The sequence below is a fragment of the Canis aureus genome, chromosome 3 (assembly GCF_053574225.1).
Source record: "Canis aureus isolate CA01 chromosome 3, VMU_Caureus_v.1.0, whole genome shotgun sequence".
In the NCBI taxonomy this organism is placed as follows: Eukaryota; Metazoa; Chordata; class Mammalia; order Carnivora; family Canidae; genus Canis; species Canis aureus.
Genome location: NC_135613.1, coordinates 66,606,447 through 66,628,326, shown reverse-complemented (window position 1 = coordinate 66,628,326; position 21,880 = coordinate 66,606,447). Strand labels below are relative to the sequence as shown.

At 34.9% G+C, this 21,880-nt stretch overlaps 1 protein-coding gene across 5 annotated transcripts in view; it reads left to right on the top strand.

Annotated features, from left to right (window-relative positions):
* The window catches only part of RDX (radixin), an 87,185-nt gene that overhangs the window by 11,962 nt on the left and 53,343 nt on the right, over window positions 1-21,880 (top strand). For all 5 annotated transcript variants that reach the window (XM_077893404.1, XM_077893407.1, XM_077893406.1 and 2 more), the window contains exons 2-6: window positions 4,130-4,196; window positions 4,858-4,927; window positions 12,560-12,643; window positions 17,118-17,213; window positions 17,739-18,013. In XM_077893404.1, coding sequence (XP_077749530.1) covers window positions 4,916-4,927; window positions 12,560-12,643; window positions 17,118-17,213; window positions 17,739-18,013 — 467 coding nt within the window. In that variant the 5' untranslated portion in view covers window positions 4,130-4,196; window positions 4,858-4,915. The remainder of the gene's footprint in view (window positions 1-4,129; window positions 4,197-4,857; window positions 4,928-12,559; window positions 12,644-17,117; window positions 17,214-17,738; window positions 18,014-21,880) is intronic.

Here is a 21,880-nt window from a genome sequence, read left to right as displayed (position 1 = left end):
AACACCCCAAAAAAATTCCTTGAAGGAAAGCAGAGAGAAAAGCAGATTATTTCAGAGAAATGAGTTAGATTGACAGTAGACTTCTCATCAGCAGTAACAGATGCCAGAAAAATAATGTCCTCCAAATGCTGAGGGAGTAACAGCCAATTTAGAATTTCACATGCAATTAAATTATTACTTAATGGAAAGAAGGAAGTATTCACTGGAGGAATATAACAGTTGTAAACTTACACTCACCTAATAGCATAGCCTAAAAATATAAATTGAAAACTAGTAATTTATAAGAAATTAACATCCACAATCATGCTTGGGAAAATTTAATACATTTTTTTTCTCAAATTGCTTAAGTAGACTAAAATGAGCAACAGTAGGGAAACTAAACAAAACATTTAATACTTCAACTGGCTTGATCTAAGTAAGTTATCAAATACAAAACATACATTATTGTTATTTATAGCCAGAACAGTTAGAAATGAAATTAAACTGACCAAGTACTAAACATAAGGAAGTCTGAATGAATTCTCTGGCTGTGGTATAGAAAAGTTAGAAATAAATAGGAAGGGACATGTGGGTGGCTCAATGATTGAGCTTCTGCTTTCGGCTCAGGACCTGATCCTGGAGTCCCACATCAGGCTCCGTGCATGGCGCCTGCTTCTCCTTCCTCTGCCTGTGTCTCTCCTCTCTGTGTCTGTTGTGAATAAGTAAATAAAATCTTAAAAAAAAAAAAAAAAAAAGTAAGAAAAAGTGGGGCACCTGGGTGGCTCAATCCATTAAGGATCTGCTTTCAGCTCAGGACATGATCCCGGGGTCCTAGGATTGAGTCCTGTCTTGGACTCCATGCTCAGCAGGGAGTCTGCCTCTCCCTCTCTCTCTCCCTCTGTGATCTCTTTCTCCATAAATAAACAAACAAACAAACAAACACACTTTGCTCCCAGACTGTAGTGACCATTCCTTTTGAAAAAGAAAAAAAAACTCAGTCATGATCAGGGATCAAAATTGGAAATGGAAACCTCTAGAGCCAATGAAAAAACTGCATATGAAAACCTGTATGTGAAACCACTAAAAGTAATACTTAGAAAAATGGTGTTGTTATTTAAAATTTAATTTTATTTAAATTTAGTTAATTAACATATATAGTATTAGTTTCAGAGGTTGAGTTTAGTGATTCATCAGTTGCATTTAACACCTAGTGCTCTTCATTCTCTTGTTTCCTTGTTGCCCATCACCCAGTTATCCTGTCACCCCACCTACCTCCTCTCCAGCAACCCTTAGTTTGTTTCCTGTAGTTAAGAATCTCTTATGGTTTGTCCCCTCCCAATTCATCTTTTTTTATTTTTCCCTCCTTTCTCCTATGATCTTCTGTTTTGTTTCTTAAATTCCACATGAGTGAAATCATTGTCTTTCTCTGATTGACTTATTTTGCTTAGAAAAATGGTATGATTTTGAATAGAAGTCCAGACATTAAAAAAAAAAAAATCCCCAGAAAAGGAGATTTATATTTGTGTTTTTAGGAACTCTCTTATGACTTTGTTCTTTTTCTTGGGCTTGAAAGTACTATTTAAGACAGGCATATGGACCTGAAATGCCTTTAGTACATGTGGGTTTGGAAAGCTCTCACAGTCCATTTGGTAAGTGTTTTAAACATTAAAACAGAGGCAAATCTAGAAAATCTGGTTTTAAAAAAAAACAATACACTGGTTACACTATAGAACTAAAATATATTCCTTTTTTTTAAAACCTATTAAAACTTTATTAGGCCTGCTATGAGTTTTTATGAAAAATTATGTAAATCACAATAGATTTCAAGTTGTGTGAGGACAGATACATTTTTGTGTTATGCCTAAGTGTAAAAAAATTAAAGTTAAAAATTTTAGCATCGAATATATAAAAGGTAGTTTAAACACAGAATTTTTAGGTGGAAAATAAATATTTAAAAAATTTTAAGGAAAACTTCTATTTGGAATCAGGCATGGTTAAGATGTCTCTCCTATTCTCCCATTTGACACTGCTGTTTGTCTCCTTTCAATATTCCAGAACATCCATTGTTAGATGGTCTAAACCAGGTTGACGCATGGCATGTAAATTCCTGGCTTGTATTGAAATAATTTCCATCAAATGATTCTTTGACATATATTTTTTAAATTGTAAAATGTTATTTTTAAAAATATTTTTTAATAATAAATTTATTTTTTATTGGTGTTCGATTTATCAACATACAGAATAACACCCAGTGCTCATCCCATCAAGTGCTCCCCTCAGTGCCCGTCACCCTAAAATATATTCCAACAGTACAAATAGGAAAAAAACTTCCCAGTGTTTTTATATGAATAGATGGTGTGGTTTGGGATAAAAATTTTAGTAATAGTATTATATATTGATTCAAAAAGTGCTTGTATAATCTGTCTCATTTGTGTGAGGATTTTTAAAGAAATTCTATGTTCTATGAAAATCAAAAAATATTTCAATATTTTATAGATCATGTGTTTTTAGTATTTAAGTATACTAATGTTATAAATACATACTTGATTACCTTATATATTCAAATGATAAAGATTATTTTTAAATATTCTCGACAAAATAGGATACTTTATATATGGAGTTGCCTTATACTTGGACGTACTCAGTTTATGACCTTGATGCACATACTAGAAAAGAAAACAAATTGGGAATTACCTAAAGTTTTAATTTTAGGGATTAGAAAATGAGCCACAGAGTAAAGCCAACTAACGAAATGAAAAGTGATGAGGAAAGAGAAATTAACAAAAAAAGAACAAAAAAGAAACAGAAGATCAACAAAACTAAAAGCTGGCTTTTAAACCAATTAACTGGGGATCCCTGGGTGGCTCAGCAGTTTAGTGCCTGCCTTCTGCCCAGAACGCCGCGTGATCCTGGAGTCCCGGGATCGAGTCCCACATCGGGCTCCCCGCATGGAGCCTGCTTCTCCCTCTGCCTGTGTCTCTGCCTCTCTCTCAGTCTGTCTCTCATGAATAAATAAATAAAATCTTAAAAAAAATAAACTAAGCAAACTTCTGGCAAGATTAACAAGCAAAAGAGAAGGTAACATTTAATAGTATTAGGAATGAAGAGAGGATCATAACTGCTAATAGATATAAAAAAAATCACGAGGGAATACTATGATAACTTTCTAGAAATATGCACCAAGACTTGTAGAAAATTAGATTTGGGTAGAGATTTAAATGTTTCAGCCATGTTACATCTGAAATAATGTAGACATTGAGTAAGGCAAGTTAACCAAGCAAGTTCAGATACAGATTTGGGAATTACTAACTTATAAATGATGTGAAAAGCAGGTCAGTTTTGAGGATGTTTTAAGACCTGAAGTGATAAGGATCTGAACTAAGGCAGTAGCGGGATGAAGAGGATATAGAATGAAAAGATTAGGTCTGAAGTACATTTAGGTTTCTGAAAGTAGGTGACTGTGTGGAGGAAGTATTAACATTTCCTAGGTAAGAGTTAGGGAAGTGAATTTCATAGTTGAATTATTAGATAAAAACTATCTCAGATAGAAGTTCCTTTTAAAGAGAGGTTTATTGACACATAATTGAGCAAAATTTAGGGAAACGACCTTTGATGTTTATTTTTTTTATATTTTATTTAAAGTTAATTTGCCAACATATAGTATAACAACTCATCTCATCATGTACCCTCCTTAATGCCCATCACCCAGTTACCCCATCCCTCCACCGACCTCCCCTTCTGCAATGGCTTGCTTGTTTCCCAGAATTCGGAGTCTCTCATAATTTATCTTTGTTTTTTTTTTTTTTTTGACTTGGAAAATTTTCGGGTTTATTGTAGCATATTAAGAAAGCAATTGATACTGTAGTTTTAAAACAAAATTGTGTATTGATTTAGTTGATGCTGCTATAATGGATGAATTTTCTTGGCAGAGATAGTATCAATGGAAGCTGATTTTCAAATAATAATTGAATATACCTCCCTGAAGGTTTTCAAATTGGAATAATATATCATTTTTTTTCTGGACAACTAATAATGATTAAAAATGTTAGATCTTTTGGTTGGTTGGTTAGATGTTTTTAAGAACATTTACCCTAAAACAGTATAGCATGACAGTTTTCTTGGATTAGGATTCACTTCTTTTGCTTTACAGGGAGAAGATACAGTTTAACATTGGTCTCAAAGACAACTAAATTTCAGTAAAGGCCACCAACTTGCTGGTGAGTAATATGCAGACTGCTAGTATGTAGTCTGTGGCTGTTTAATACACCATAGATAAACTACTCAGTATATTTTTACTGAGATTTTTAAACTTTCAAGAAGAAAATAATTTTCTTTAAAAAGTTATCTTTTTAGAGTTTACATTATAATTTCCTTTGTCTTTGGCAGTGCAAAAAAAAGAAAGGTTGAAAGTGTTCTTGAGTTCATCTCTTTAGAATTTGAATCTATATCTTCCACTTTACTATCCCTCTGTCTCCTAGGCTGGGTGTAGAGGTGAACTGGACGCAGCCAGAGACAGCATTTAGGTCCTTAGTGGTCTTGCTTCCCTGCTATGCATGGTCTCTGAGTAAATCAAAACTTTCGGTTGGTGATCAGTATGCATTAGATTATGTTGTTTGATATGTGTGCTATTTTAAATCACAGCTGATATGTGTGCTATTTTAAATCACAGCTATAAATATTTTTAGAGAAGGTGAAATGATAGTAAAAGAACATTGAAGATTGGAGTAAGAGAATTCTGTTACTTTATTTTAATTTTTTTTTTAGAGAGCTTTGTGTTAAACTCAGTTTAAAGTTTTTTTTTTATTCTATATAAATTACATTAAAATCAAGACATTATACAAAAGTAATAGATCCATTATGCTTTTTTTTTAACTGAAGGTGACATCAGAATTCATAAAAGTCAATTTTTAAAGAAGGTGACAAAAAGAGAAGGAAAATGCCGAAACCAGTAAGTGTATTTTACTTTTACCACTTCTTAATAAAATATCAGGAGCATTAAATTTCTTTTGGAACAAGGCAAAATGTTATGGTAGAGTCATTGGGAAGAAAAAGACACTGATAACTGCTGTTGCTTGTTCTTGATTAATGTAGCTTCAGCAAACTACTATGTAAGCCAGTAGAGAAGAGGTATAGCTTACATTGCAGTTAAGATGAAAATTCATGGGTTCTGGACCCAAACTGTCTCAGTCCATATCCTGGCTCTGCTGCTTACCCTCTGTGACTTCAGTTAGGTTACTTTAGACTCTCCAATTCTTAATTTCTTTCTATAAAAAGTAGAGATGTAATTAGTTGCTTACTTAGAGGGGTTTGGTGAGAGTTAGAAGAACTCGGTACACATTCAGTGCTTAGTAAATAGTAACTTCTTGTTAGATGGGAGGAATTAATGAAAAGTTGGAAGGATCCATGCATTAATTTTCTCATAATTCTAGCTTTGATTCTACTGCTACCAATGCTCATATAGTTTTCTATTTTTTTAAATTTTAGGGTGTATATATGATTTTACTTAGTTTTATAATTATATAGTTCTTGACGTTTATTTTTCTTCTCTTGGCATAAATGTTTTTACTTCATCTAACAAAATTGGGATTTTTTTTCAATATTTCTTTTGGCCAATTATCTTTTTAAGCAAATCATTGGTTAATAGCTATTGGAGGTTTCTGGCTGGCATGAATATCTCTTTGGAATTACTTTAAGGACTCAACAGGTAGGTAACAAAGTATGAATTTGCATTGTTGGAAGGAGAGAAGAATAAGAAGAAATAAAAGGCATTAACATCAGACAGGAAGAAGTAAATTTTCCTGTTTGCAGATGACATGATTGTTTATGCAGAAAATCTTCAAGAATCTAGAAACAGCTACTAGAACTATAACTGATTTAGCGAGATTGTTGGACCCAAGGTTATATTTTTTAAAATCCATGACCTTTCTTATATACTAGTAGCAAAATTTGAAAAATAAAGTAAAAATGTCTATTTGTAACAGCATCAAAGATATAAAATACTTAGGAATAAATTTACAGAAGCTATATAAAATCTCTACACTGAAAACTTGTGAGAAATTCAAGACCTAAATATATGGGATAATATTCTGTAATGTTAATAGATATGTCTAGAAAATATTAAGTTGTCACTCCTACACAAATGTAATGGTAGATTGAATGCAATTACTAGCAGTTTCTTTGGCTAACATGGATGAGCTGATTGTAAAATGTCTATAGAACTTCCAGAATTTGGGATCCCTGGGTGGCGCAGCGGTTTGGCGCTTGCCTTTGGCTCAGGGCGCGATCCTGGAGACCCGGGATCGAATCCCACATCGGGCTTCCGGTTCATGGAGCCTGCTTTTCTCTCTGCCTGTGTCTCTGCCTCTCTCTCTCTCTCTCTGTGTGTGACTATCATAAATAAATTTAAAAAAAAAAAAAAAAAAAAGAACTTCCAGAATTTATATGGCATAGCTAAAGCAATTTTTATAAAGAAGAAAGTTGGAACACTTTCTTCTTTGAAAGTGTGAAGTGTGAAGAAAGTTCACACTTCTGGATTTTAAGACTTCTTCGTAAGCTAGAAGAATAAGACAATGTGGTATTGGTGAAAGGACAGATAAAATAGAATTGGTGGAACAAAAATATAACTACACATATGCATTCATTAGATTTTTGACAAGATTTTCACACAATTCAATGGGGAAATAAAGTTCTTTCTAACATATAGTGTTGGAACAAAGGGTTATCCGTAGAGAAGAACATGAATATTGACACTTATCTCACAATTTACACACAAAATTAACTTTAAGTGGAGCATAGAATAAATACAAAAGCCCAAAATATAAAATTGCTAGAAAACATAAGAAAACATTTGTGACACTGGGATAGGCAGTTTCTTAGATAACATATAGAAAGTTTGAACTATTAAAAAAAAAACACATTGGATTTTATCAGAATTAAAAACTTTTGTTTTTGAAAGACAGCAATAAAAAAATGAAAAGATAAAACAGAATGGGAGAAAGTAATTGCAAGATAAAGTTCTTCTGGAACGCAGTAAGATAACCCAATTTTTAAAAAATGGGCAAAAACTTTTAACAGATACTTCAAAAAACGTATTAATAACTAGCAGACACATGAAAAGATCCTCTATATCTTTCATTACAGAGAAACAAAACTACAATGAGTTGCCATTTTATAGTCACCTTAAGGGCTAAAATTAAAAGATTGATAATATCAAGTGTTGGTAAGGATGAGAAGCAACCAGAACTGTTGATATTTCTGATAGGAACATGAAACTTTACAATTACTTTGGAAAACTTACTATAATCAAGTGTAAAACATTTATTATTCCTTACAGTAAGGATTCAAAATTGTATATGCAGTTGGATATAAATTATATATTATTAACTAATAAAATTCTGGAGGAAAACATGTTGTTAATAGTAATATACTTTTATCTTGTAAATTTCTTAGGTCAGGATATAATTAGCCCCCCCTTACCTGCCCCTCTGCAAAAGAGAAAAGAGTCTGATTTTTCAAAACAGAAAGCTTGGAGAAATTTGATTTCCATGTTTTGTTTATTTTTCACTGATCCTATTGGCTCAGCTTCATACTTACTAGATATGTAATCTTGGTCAAGTTTTTAAGTTATAACGTAAAGGTGATTTAATAAGTGCTTTGATTACCCTTAATATATCAGGGTATTATTATTATTGCTAGGAAGAAATGAAAAAGCTCTAAAAGTTGTATTATAGTGCTTTTTTATTAAAAATTATAAGTAATATTTGTATTTTTATTTATGTTAATATCTAATAAGGTTATTGTATTTAAATGAATTACTATTTTAAGTTTCTCAGTTTTAATTTCTAATGTGGTAAATGTAGATAGATAAGCCACAAAAACTTTTGGGGGTGTTTGGTAATTTTTTTTTTTTAAGATTTTATTTATTTATTCATGAGAGACACACAGAGGCAGAGACACAGGCAGAGGGAGAAGCAGGCTCTGTACAGGGAGCCCGATGTGGGACTCAATCCTGGGACTCCAATATCACGCCCTGGGCCAAAGGCAGGCGCTAAACCGCTGAGCCACCCAGGGATCCCCTATGCTTGGTAATTTTTAAGTGTGTAAAGAGATGGTGAGACCAAGAAGTTTGAGAACTTCTGGCCTAGAGGATTATTATTATCTCCATAGTTTAAGGTGTTACTGCTCTGTCTGGGTTTCAGCAACAAGAGAGGAAAAAGCAGAGAAGCATGCTTGCTATTTTATGCTGAGGCCCAAAAGTGGTCTCTATCTCTTCTGCTCTTGTTCTGTGGGTGAGAGCTTAGTCACAGAGCCATATCTAATTGCAAGAGGCCTTGGGAAATGTTCTCCTATAGCTCAGTAGCCATACATCCAGCTATAATTCTGTTAGTTTTGAAGATAATGAGAGGAGACTTTCCCTACCAGATAGCAAGACTTATTTAAAGATGTTGTAATTAAGACAGCGTGGATTTGACAGAACAGTTAATCAACCAGTGCAATAGAATAGCACAGATTCAGACTCTACCTTATAGAGATTTGGTCTGTGACACAGTAGTCTTTAAGAAGCAAATTAACTAACCAATATATATCACTTAGATATTTTAAATCTCCATATCATTATTGTTACAGGAATTAAAAAATGAAATTAGACCTCTATCTCAGAGCATAAGCAAAAATCATTGAAGACAAATTTTGAAAAATAGAACTATAGGATGAAATAGAACTTTGGGACACCTGGGTGGCTCAGCGGTTGTTTCTCTAATGGATAGATAAATAAAATCTAAAAAAAAAAAGAAAGAAATATAAGCACATTTTTATGAGTCCACAGTGGAGGAAGATTTCTTAAATTGGCCGAAAAAATTGATACTTGTATGTAAAATGTTGATAAATTCAACATTAAAATTAAGAATGTGTTTACTGTAAAGAAGGACATGTCCTAAAGTAGAATGCAAACTACCAACTGGGAGAAATACAATTTTTTTTGTGATTAAAAATAACAAAGGATTAATATGTAGAATACATAAAGACATCCTACATAGTAAAAAGAAAAAGACAGCCTAATAGATAAATAAGCAATAGATATTAACAGACATTTCTAAAGATGGGGAGACTAAGTGGTCAATAAACGTATTATGTTAGTTTTATATTATTCTATAACAAATTACCACAATTTAGTAGCTTAGAGCCATACCCATTAATAACTCACAGTTTTGTAGGTTAGAAATATGGGATAATGTGGTTGGGTTCTTTGCTTAGGGTCACACGAGCCTGAAATCAAGGTTTACCCCAGCCATATTCTCAGCTGGAGCTCTGGGTTCTCTTTCAAGCTTATTCCTATTGGCAGAATTCATTTTCTTGTAAAAATGATCCATCCTTCTTTACTGGAGGATGAAGTTCCCATTTTCTTACTAGCTATTGACCAGGAGTTACTCTTAGTTCCTAGAGGCTGGTGTCGGGTCCTTGTCCCATGGCCTCTCCAGCTCAGTTGTGGAGAACCTCCTTTATGTCAAATTCCTGTCACACTTTGAGTTTCTCTGACTTCTTCAATCAGAGAAAATGCTTTGCTTTTAAAGGACTCCTATGAATAGCTTAGCTTTACTCACATAATCTTCCAGTTTTGCAGTCAACTGGTTAGTAACTTTAAGTACATCTACAAAATGTAGCATCATCATGAGACTAACACCAGGAAATGGAGATCATGGAGTCCACCTTAGAATTCTGCGTACTACGCATGCAAAAATATTGTTAGCCTCTTTAGGAATCAGATCTGCATAGTAAGACCATATTGAGATATATATCTATTGACAAAAAAAATAGGTAAATTATCGTCCAGCAGTAATCGTATAGCAGTAAAAATGAGTGAATTGCAACTACTCACAGAAAAAATCAATAAATCCTAGAAATAGTGAAAAAGGAAACTACAATGAAGTATAATTTTTGTTTAAACTTTTTATTGAAATAGAATATACATACTGAGAAGAACATATTGCGTGTAGTTGATAAGTTTTCTTTTTTTTATAATAAATTTATTTTGTATTGGTGTTCAATTTACCAGCATATAGAATAACACCCCGTGCTCATCCCGTCAAGTGACCCCTCAGTGCCCGTCACCCATTCAGCCCCACTCCCCGCCCTCCTCCCCTTCCACCACCCCTAGTTTGTTTCCCAGAGTTAGGAGTCTTTGTGTTCAGTCTCCCTTTCTGATATTTCCCACACATTTCTTCTCCCTTCCCTTATATTCCCTTTCACTATTTTTTATATTCCCCAAATGAATGAGACCATATCATGTTTGTCCTTCTCCGATTGACTTACTGCACTCAGCATAATACCCTCCAGTTCCATCCACGTTGAAGCAAATGGTGGGTATTTGTCATTTCTAATGGCTGAGGAATATTCCATTGTATACATAAACCACATCTTTATCCATTCATCTTTCGATGGACACCAAGGCTCCTTCCACAGTTTGGCTATTGTGGACATTGCTGCTATAAACATCGGGGTGCAGGTGTCCCAGCGTTTCATTGCATCTGATGAATTTTCATAAAGTAAATATACTCATGTAACCATGGCCCACATCATGAAGGAAGACTTGCTTAGCCAGTACTGTACAACTTTAATACAGCTCAAAATAAAAAAAAAAACTAATTACTTTATGTAGAGATACCTACATTTGTGGTCAAACCATTCTTTTAAAAGAATGACAAATAGAAAATTCCGGTTAGTGCTTACCTGTGGGGGATTGGGGACAGAGAAATTCACAAGAAATACATTGGCATCTATAGAATTATTTGCCATTTCTAGTTAATAAGTTGAATAGTAGATTTATGGGTAAAGGAAAACTTTCTTTACTCAAAATTTCTGGTAATGTTTAAGTTTTTCACATCAAACAATTCTCTACATCTAGGTAGACATCGGTTATGTATTTTTGCAGTTTAATTCATTCTGACACCAGCTACCCAGATTAGCACAGACACTATAGGTTAGGGGCTCAGTCCCAGAGGACTGCTGTCCGCTTCAGATGCCAATCACAAGTAGTGGGTCCCATGTTACCCACATTTCTCACTTGGCTACACATAGGAGATTCCGATGATCCCCTCCTCAGGTACTATAATTCTCTGTAATAGCTCATACAACTCCAGGAAAAACTTTTATTTATTGTTAGTGGTTAATATATAGGGTATTATAAGGATCTGGGTGAAAGATAAAGATGAAGAAGAGGTACATAGGTCAAGGTCCAGAAAGATCCTGAGCACAGGAGCTTCTGTCCTTGTAGAATTTGAGGTCCACCTTTCTCTTTGCATGTGGATGCATTCACCAACTTGGAAGCTGTCTGTGAATTCCTTTGTTTAGGCTTTTTTTTTTTTTTTTTTTTAAGTTTCCATGATGAAGCATGAGGTATTAAATCATTGGCCATTGATGATTAACTCACATCCCAGCCTCTCCTCCCTGGAGGTTGGAGTGGGTGGCTCTAATTACCTGGTTGATTCTTACCAGTCTCCATCCTGAAGGTGTATAGGGGTCCATGAGAGTCATTAGGAGTCATTTAGTGTAAATTCAGGGGCTTATAAATGACCGAATACTCCACTAACTTCTAGCATTCAGGAAATTCCAAAGGTTTTAGGAGCTCTCGGCCAGGAAACAATGAAGACCAAATATATATTTATTATATCACAGTAGGTTTTTTGTTATTATGCTTTATTGTTTACATATGCTACATGTGTTGTTTTATGTGTATGAATATTTCCTAATAGATATTATTATAAATAATAGATTTATAAGATTTATTTGATTAGAAAAGGTATTTCAGAGAAAAGCTACATATACAGAGGTGTGGTTGTTAAGAATGAGTAAAAAAAACGTGAGTCAGATTTAGAGTTCTCATAGTGTGAGTTAAAGTTAAATCGATTTGTACCACATGGTGGTGAATTCTAAGTGATGAAGGTGCTATTCTGAAGTTAAAATTATTTTAGTTAAGGCATGTTAAGTTTTTGGTGAGATATCCAGCTAGGAATGTATTTATAGAAAAAATAATTTAAAATAGAGTCTAACAAATAAAGGTCAGTGGATGAGTACTTTTTATAAATTGAATAGTTTTGCAATTGGAATAAAATTGAGTATCTGAACTTGGTGTTGAAAAATGGAATAGTGGATACCATTCAAAGAATTTGGAGTTATGTCTCAGCGGAAAGACCTACTCTGCTGTTTGATACCTCTGTGTCCTTGGGTAAGTAATGAGAACCCTTCTAGTTTCTGTAGAAATGAACATATTTCCTAGTATTGTTTCAGGGCTTAAATGAGAACATGGAAAGCTAATGTCCTAGTGTCTAGTGTATTCCAAATATTCAATAAATGTTTTTAAAAGAGGACTTTGTAAGGTCTTTTTAAAATAGATTTAAGATTTCCTGTGATTAAAATCAAAGTTTATCATTTTAAAAAAGAAAATCTTAGGTATAATTTTGTAGTAGCTCTTTATTGCCTGCATATTACGCTTTATTTTATAAATTATATAAAAATATTGCCTCATGTTTAATGCTTAACTAGTATATTCTTTTGATAGTGATTTTCCCTTCTGTTTTTATTGCAGATCAATGTAAGAGTAACCACCATGGATGCTGAGCTGGAATTTGCCATTCAGCCCAATACGACTGGCAAACAACTTTTTGACCAGGTATCATTTAACCACATGAAGTTCGCAACTTTTGACAACTTAGAGTGGAAGCTTTTACAAATTCTTTGTATGTTTTTCTGTAACTTTACTGGTATTGCAATAGTGTGGCACTTAGAATTTTTCATAGTACCTATTCAGTTAAGTTGAACAGCTGTATAGATTGGAGAGACAGGACTTTTTAAAAAAATAATTATTAGCAAGTATTTCCTTAGCATCCTTTAAGGAAAGCATTGTAATGAGGATTGAAAGGAATTAAAAGATACTGTACATGGTGGAATGGGTGGAGATCCTAGCCAGAGGGGATGGCAGGGGCAAAGGCCCAAGAATTACAGGCTGTAAGTAGGCACCTGACGGCAGTTTGGTGTCATAGGCTCGTGATAAGCTAACATGGGTATCATGTTAATGAATTTGGACTACTGGTCCTGTATTTTTTTTCTCACTCTTGAGTACATATTTGAGTCATCTGTGAAGCTTTAGGAAAAGAAAAAAAGGCAATGCTTGGTGACCACCTCCAGAGAGTCTGATTTAATTCTCTGGGGACTACTGGAAATCATTAGTATTTTATGTATTTATTTATTTAAGCTCCCCAGGTGATGCAATATGTGTTGTAAGTGATGTTTTATTGAGAAGGAGAGGATGGAGATTGGTGCCCAGTGGCCAAGTAATTAGGAGTGTGACTTGATGATTATAAGGGGGGGAAGGTGTTGAGGGCATGAGACTCAAGAGAGGATGTTTACATGAACTTTTACACATGGGCAGGAGAGTAGTAGTCTGTGGTCAGACCTCCTTGACCTTGGAGAACAGAACAGGAGAGTTTCTAGCATACAGCAATAAGTAACCTAGTAGATATTTTGCTTTTATTAGGTATCATTCTATCATATATTAATCTAAAATATGGTACAAAATTTTAAAATTCCTAGGAAGTTGTTTCTTTCTTGACAAAGTAGTATACTTAATCTTTCTGATTAGGTAACTGATGATCTTGAAAGTCCTGTTAAGGTCTTTTGTAACATGAAAGGTTTTTTGTAGAGTGAACAAATTCTTAAAATCATAAGCATCTACATATGCCATACCTTATACATATTTTACATTGTGAACTCTGATCTACTTCTGTTGTTTCTTCTAAGCTTCCTGTTTGTAAATATATCATCAATCTTATTTGAATAAAAATATGAACGGAGTTAGCATTCGTTGTACTTAACTTCATAGCAAGTTGAAATGTTATTTATAGTGAGGGAAATGTTTGTGGTAGTCAGCTAATCAGCAAGTGGGCTTCTTTGGTATTGTATACTAAGAAATAAATTACTTGTTTTTTATTAAGTAGAATTACTTTAGTTTAGATATCAGGAGAAAGGAAACCTCATTTATTATAGTGCAGGATTGTGTAGTAGTTTAAAAATGTGGGCTCTGAAGCCACAGTGCCTGCAGTGGAGTCCCAGCTGTAGCGTTTGACTTGGGACAAATTACTCTCTGTGCCTTAAGGTTTCATTTGTGCAATTAGGGTAATGATAGCACTCTTCCCTTAGAAGGCTGTGGGAATTAAATGAGAATCCATGTTAATTCTGTATTTGATACACATACACACACACTTCATAGTGTAAATGAAGTTCTAGGTTAAGGAGTATTATCTGTAATATGCTCTCTCAGCAGTTAATTCTTAGAGTCACTGTTGTTTCCCCACAACTTCTCTTGAGCCCAAATATAAGGGTCTAAAAGAAGGCTTTACTTTGGGTATGGTGGTATTATGGAATGCATTGGCAGATACGAAGGGTTCAGGGTTAGGCCAGGAATAGACTAGAGACGGGCCCTCTCAAATGAGGGTACGTAGCAACATGAGTCCATCAGTAGCAAAGCCCACTTCTGATTATGATGAGCTTGAGGCTAGCAGCTATGTGTAGGGGACTCTACTTGAGTGCTTGAGGTCCTTTGGTTTGCTCCCTGATTCTTCCTGTACTATCATCCTCTTCCAGCTTCTACCTGTGGGATTAGAGTATCATACCCCGAAGAAGCATTCTACATGATCTGTTAGAATGTAAGGAAAAAATACTAAAATGTTTGCTTATATTTTTGTCTTTTTGTAGTTACTTTAAAAATAAATGCTTTCATAATGCATTAGTGTGAGTGTATGTGTATAATTTCTAGGTAAATATACATATATTGTAGTAAAGTGCCCAGGTTTTGTTTTTGTTTTTGTTTTTTATTTATGAAAGTATGTGAAAGTTTCTGAGAACGCTTTGAGAAGTAGTAGGGAAGGTGCTGAAGAGATAGGGCTGATCTGAGCTCATAGCTGAGCTCTTTTGTTCTTCTTGGTGTTTGATAGTCTCAAGTTAGGTAAGGTCCTATCCTTCGTGCCCACAGTGGCAAATCCCACCTTTACTTAGGCATCAGAAATCACACAAAATCTAGAGACAGAAACTGAGCCGAGCTACTTTGATACACTCCTGTCTTGACCTATGAAAATTCCCTACTCTGCCACTATGAGCTGGAATCCTTTCTGGGGCTCCTCTGTTGGGACAGCCTGTCTTTTGGCAAAGTTAAATTATTTGGGATCTTCTCTGTTATATTAAAGTTTTGGTTGTTTGGCATTGGTCAGTTTTTGTATCACTCTGAGTCCTGATGATATCTCCTATCTTTATTTTGGTGTGTGTAATTTCAGTGAAAAAATTTCAAAAATTTAAAAATTTAAAATTTAAAAAAATTTTAAGAGAAGGAAAGTAAACTGAAGGGTTTGGTATGCTCTCATGAAATCCAAAAGCCTGATATGTCTTTAGATTTTTTGCTTTTTTAAAGATTCATGAGAGACACAGACGCAGAGACATAGTCAGAGGGATAAGCAGGCTCCCTGTGGGGAGCCTGATGTGGCATTCGATCCCAGGACCCCGGGATCACAACCTGAGCCAAAGGCAGATGCTCAACCACTTAGCCACCCAGGTGCCCCTGTTTTTATATTTTTAAAAAATAAGCCAAGAATATTTATCACTTTAAAACTAATGTTGAAGGGCACCTGGGTGGCTCAGTTGGTTAATGATCCAAATTTTGGGGCAGCCCTGGTGGCGCAGCGGTTTAGCGCCTGCCTTTGGCACAGGGCGCGATCCTGGAGACCCTGGATCGAGTACCGCGTCAGGCTCTCTGCATGGAGCCTGCTTCTCCCTCTGCCTGTGTCTCTGCCTCTCTCTCTCTCTGTGTCTCTATGAATAAATAAAATCTTAAAAAAAAAAAACAAAAAAACCAATGATCCAAATTTTGGTTTCAACTCAGGTCATGATCTCAGAGTCGTGAGATGAAGCCCCATGTCTGGCTCCATGCTCAGCATGGAGTCTGCTGGAGATCCTCTCCCCTTCTTTCTCCCTCCCCCTCTGCTCCTCACCCTATTTGCAGATTTTCTCATTCTCTTTCTAAAATAGAGAAGATCTTCTAAAGAAAAAAATTAATGTTGAATCTTTCTGTAAAGCTTTTACAATATTAATAAATTCTCACCTCTCGGCTCATTTGCCTCATTTTGTTTTAATAGAGATTTTTTTTTTTAAATATGCTTTTGCAAGTGTTGGTGCATTCCTAGGTGGGTCCTCACTCACCACTTTAGCCATTCCAATGCTTTGAGTGTCCGGCACAGGCCAGTCATGCTTTGAGATGAATAAGGCAGTAATGTCTGTTCTTAGTTTTAAGCAGTGAAGGGAGGGTAAATAGACACACCAGTAATCATACAGTTCTTTATGATAATAGAGGGCCCCCTGCACCCCTTGATACCCCTATAATAGAGTAAATTTTCCAGTAACAGTATAGATAAAATACTATGGGAACATCAAGTGATTAATTTTCTCTATATAGTAGGACAGCTTTATTCACAGAAGGCTTGTTAGTTGAGCTGGGTCTTGAGGAATAAATTATTCACTGGGTGGTAAAAATACAGAAGAAACATTCTAGGCAGAAGAAAAAATGTGAGCAGGGCTGTAGAAACGTACAGTTGGAGCAAGTTCCAAGAATTGTTTATTGCTCAATAAGGGAAGAACAGAATATCTGATGGTGAGTGAAGGGTAGTAGAAGTGGATATGAAATGACCAGTTGGATAACCTGGGGTATTGGCTTTTAAATGTCCTCAGAGACTCCTATCACCAAAATGATACTATGCTTTGCCTACTTAGTTGTGTAGTTGTAGGAATACATTGAAATAGGATAGTGGGATTATGGTAGTTTTGTATCTATTTCCCATATTTCTTGTTAATCTATTGGGGTCATGATGGGAGATGAGAACAAATAAAAAAAAGTGGATCAAATAAGATTGAAATGAGACAAAATATACAAAACCTGAATTTAGGTTTTAAGAAATGTTCTTTTAATTACTATATTTCTGTTTAAGAAAGAACTCTAGCAAATAAATATATCTATAATGCCCATGTAGTTTTGTTTTTCTTTTGAAATATATTATTTAATTAGACTGTGAATGTTGAACTGAAATTGAACCTCTTTTTTTAAGGTGGTGAAAACAGTTGGTTTGCGTGAGGTGTGGTTTTTTGGACTGCAGTATGTGGACAGCAAAGGTTATTCTACATGGCTTAAACTAAATAAAAAGGTAAAATAGGTATAAAACTAAGCTAATAATTAAATTACTTTGAAATTATTGTGATCAGGAATTTGTACTAGAGAAGCTCAGAGTCTAATTTCAAGTCTCCTTTTACAATTAGAATTATCTCTGAGTTATTAAAGGTGTTATGTCGTTTAATTCAGTAAGTTACCATTAACTTAGGTTTTAGAAAAAAGAAATGTTCACTTTACCTGTTTGAAAACTTAACACCTAATAAAGGTTTATTAGATGTAACTGAATACTGTTTTGACTTTGATTTGAGTATCTATAGGATAAGCTTTTCAAGGGAAATTTCAGTTTCGTTATAAGACAGGACCTATGTATGAGTCATAGGTCAAGACATTTGTTAGCGCATAAAATCTTTTTTCTCACATACCTTTTTATAAGTTTAGAGTCTTGCACACTAGTCTTATGGATTTAGAATCTTGTTTGTGTTTCACATCCTACTTTCTTCAAAAGAGTTTGATGTGAACTTGCGATTTTTGTTGATTATGCTTGAAATCACTGTTCCAGGTGACACAGCAAGATGTTAAAAAAGAGAATCCTTTACAGTTCAAATTTAGAGCTAAATTCTTTCCTGAAGATGTTTCTGAGGAATTAATTCAAGAAATAACCCAGAGACTTTTCTTCTTGCAAGTTAAGGAAGCTATCTTAAATGATGAGATCTATTGTCCGCCAGAAACTGCAGTTCTTTTGGCTTCCTATGCTGTCCAAGCCAAATACGGAGACTATAATAAAGAGATTCATAAACCAGGCTACCTGGCTAATGATAGACTCCTACCCCAGCGGTAAGTGAAATATGTTTTTATGTTCTCTGAAGAGTGACATTTCAGAAATTTGTAAATTATAAAATATTTTCTTAGGTTGCTAGCTGGATCAGAGAGAATATACTTTTAAAAGTCATGATCCAGTAGCTACATAGGTTTATATGTGGTGTACTCACCTAAACCTCCTGCCTCTTCTCCTCATTCCCACAGGATAAGCAGTAAATGGAAGTAGTGGTAATTTGGGCTTGGGGGAGGGTGTGACTGCTGCTGCTTGGTAAAAATTCCCACACAGGCAGATAGGTGCCTCAGCAATACTTTGAGAATAATAAGCGCCAGACTATATCTCTTCTATACAATTAAGTTTCTAACTTTTTAAAATGTTTTTGTTTTGTTTTACGTTTATTTAAGTAATCCCTAAACCCTCTGTGGGGCCCGAATTCACAGCCCTGAAGATCAAGAGTCTCATATTCTTCTGACTGAGCCAGCCAGGCACACCCTAAAGGGTGTTTTAAACTCATTTTCTAGACTCCCTAGTCTAGTGCTCTGCTCTCATATTCAGTATATGGCTGCTTCTATAATAGTCATTCTAAAATAGCATGACATAGGAAAAAAATCATTAGGCAGAAGACCTAGTATTTGAGTATTAGTTCTATCCTTTACTATATGTGAACTTAGGTGCATAACCAGAAATCTCTGAGCCTCTGTATCTGAATATGTGAAATGGGAATAATAATCCTGCTCTGGGATCCCTGGGTGGCGCAGCGGTTTAGCGCCTGCCTTTGGCCCAGGCCGTGATCCTGGAGACCCGGGATCGAATCCCACGTCGGGCTCCCGGTGCATGGAGCCTGCTTCTCCCTCTGCCTGTGTCTCTGCCTCTCTCTCTCTCTCTCTGTGACTATCATAAATAAAAAAAATTTAAAAAAAAATTAAAAAAAACATTAATCCTGCTCTGCCTATCTTATGGTTTATGATTATAGAACATGAACTAAATGTTTCACAGTTTTAACTAGGAAGTGTACAAAAAATACAGTGTCAAGTATTACTTTAAAATATCTCAGTTTATAAGAGTAGCATACTTGGAGATCTTTCTTTTAGAACTCGAAGAGAAGGTGTTACTGCGCTTAATCCAAATTCTGAATTTTAAAATCTCTTTAAATGCAAAATTGTGTATTATTCACCTAAAATTTCATTGTTGCACTACTTCCTTATAGTATTTAAACTCTTAGATGATAGTTTCTTTTTCAGAAGTAATATGCATGAAGTAAGAAAACTACTTCATGTCTACTTTTATTTGTTTCCTTTGGTTGTAGCCATTAATGTTTATTTTGTATTAATAAGTTGTATTGTATTAATATATGCTTTATAAGATATCATTAGGCACGGTAGCCTTAATTGATTATTAAAAGTTACACTGTTGGGGATCCCTGGGTGGTTCAGCGGTTTAGCGCCTGCCTTCAGCCCAGGGCGTGATCCTGGAGTCTGGGGATCGAGTCCCATGTCAGGCTTCCTGCATGGAGCCTGCTTCTCCCTCTGTGTCTCTGCCTTTCTCTCTCTCTCTGTATCCCTGGTGAATAAATAAATAAAATCTTTTTAAAAAATGTTACACTGTTTACTGTTACACTGTAATACTATTACAATAACAGTTTTCTCAGAGGGCAAAATAATACGAACTTTTCACCAAAGAATCAGGAATATGAGATACCTGTTAGCCTACATGTTTAGTTTTGATTATTATTCCAACACCAAATTCTCGGTCTCAGATTTTTTTTAAAGCATTGACTTAAAAGTTGATTAGTGGCACCATAGAATTTCATTTCAGATAAGCATTAGTTTTTACTTTTAGTTGAGGTTTAATTTTTTAATTTATTTTTAGTTTTTATTAAAGTATAATTGGCATAGTGTTACGTTCAAGTGTATAATACAGTGATTCCACAGTTCTATACCAAAATTGAGATATAACTTCTATTTAGTAAAAGATACAGATTATGTTTTAAATCAATATAGAAGGTAAATATTATATATAATCAAAATTACCCTTAAAATTTCCTAATGATTCATAAAAGAATAGGCATGTTTTAATCTCAGGTATATCATAGATGGTGGTTCTTTTAATGTTATATTAGATTGCTGTGTGGTTGAGCACCAGATGAACTAATTGGCTTAGCTTTAATACTCATGTGATTTTTAAAAAATATTTTTAAATACTGGTATCACACTTAAGCACAATTTAATTTTTTTAAATGTATGTGTGCTATAACCCACTTTGTTTAAAAAGAAGGAAGATAGCACATGCTCTTCAGGATTTGGTCTTTATTTTATTTTTATTTATTATTTTTTAAAGATTTTATTCATTTATTCCTGAGAGACACAGAGAGAAGTAGAGACATAGAGGGAGAAGCAGGCTCCCCACAGGGAGCCCGATGTCGAACCAGATCCCCAGACTGGGACCATGCCCTGAGCCAAAGTCTCAACTGCTGAGCCACCCAGACGTCCCAGGGTTTGGTCTTTAATTTTGAAGGTCCAGTCAGGTGTTCTTCAAGTTGGTAGCCTTTGGAGGGCTATTTCAGGCTATCTAAGCTTACTCATAAGCATATCATAAAATCAGAATATTAATATTTAGAATGGAGGAAATACCTTCACAGTGACTTACTTATTCTGTGTATGAGATACACACTTTTTCTCACTGTGTAAGTATGAGGGGGAAATTAGTAATCAGGTTATTTTGTGATCATAAATCGCATACAATTTGATGATTTTGATGGCTGTTTTTAATTCTTATATAGAAAAGCCCAGATAAACAATTTCTTCTCCCACCATACTTTTAAGCTCTCTGGTGATGTAGTTAACCAGCTCTACCAGGGAGTATCACTTTCTCCTTTGAAAAGAGCCTAGATAGAAATAAGTTTTTATGGTTAGGTTTCTGACGTGGGCATCTGGGTAGTTGGTGATACCTTTTTGCCAAGGTATGGGGAAAAGGAATATGTTTTAGAGGAGGAAGATTTCTGTTTTGAATCGGTTGTGTTTGAAACATCTGCTGTATAACCGAGGGAGGTAACTAATACTCATTTGTAGGTGTGGGTCTAGCTCTTGGAGAGCAGCCTGAACGATAGATACAGTTTTGGGAATAATCAGCAAATAGATAATTATCTTATGGGTATGAAGGAGATGGACCTGAAAGTACATACAGAATGAGCAAAAGGCCTCAGACAGATCTTGTTGGAACTTAATTTTTGGGTACAGGGAAAGAGGATTCCGTAAAGCAAATTGAGGAAAAATGGCCAGAGAGTCAAGAATTCTACCAGAGGACTGTTAGTCATGGAAGCCAAGGTACAAGGAAGCTTTAAGGAGAGACTGATCAGCAGCATCAAATAATAACAAAGAGGTTGAGTATGAGAGAGAATTAATGTGTCTCTTGGGTTTAACAGTAAGGGGATTGGTAGTGACCTTAGTAAAAGCAGCTTCATTATGGTATTGGTGATTGCAGCCAGACTGTGGTGGATTAGGGGCAGTGGATGTGAGGTTTAGAAATGAAAGATAGTGAATATGGATAGCTCTTGGAAGAAGTTTGGTTGTGAAAAAGCAGAAAAAGCTAGGGAAGGATGAGTTCATAGACCTGTTCTTTAAAAGATGGGAAAGAACTGATTTATTTTAATTCCTTTATTCTCTCTGCAAATTTTTGAGTACCTCTTCAGTATTGGCACTGGGCATTTAGTGGTGAGCAACATGGATGTGGTCCTTTCCCCTCTGTAACACAAAGAAGTATATATGATGATATAAACATGTATGCAGGGGACAACAGATATGCGCCCTGTCATAAATGATGGTGGATAGATAGATAGATCGATCCTGAGAAAGGGAGAAGTCCTTTTAAGACCCAGATAGTAGACA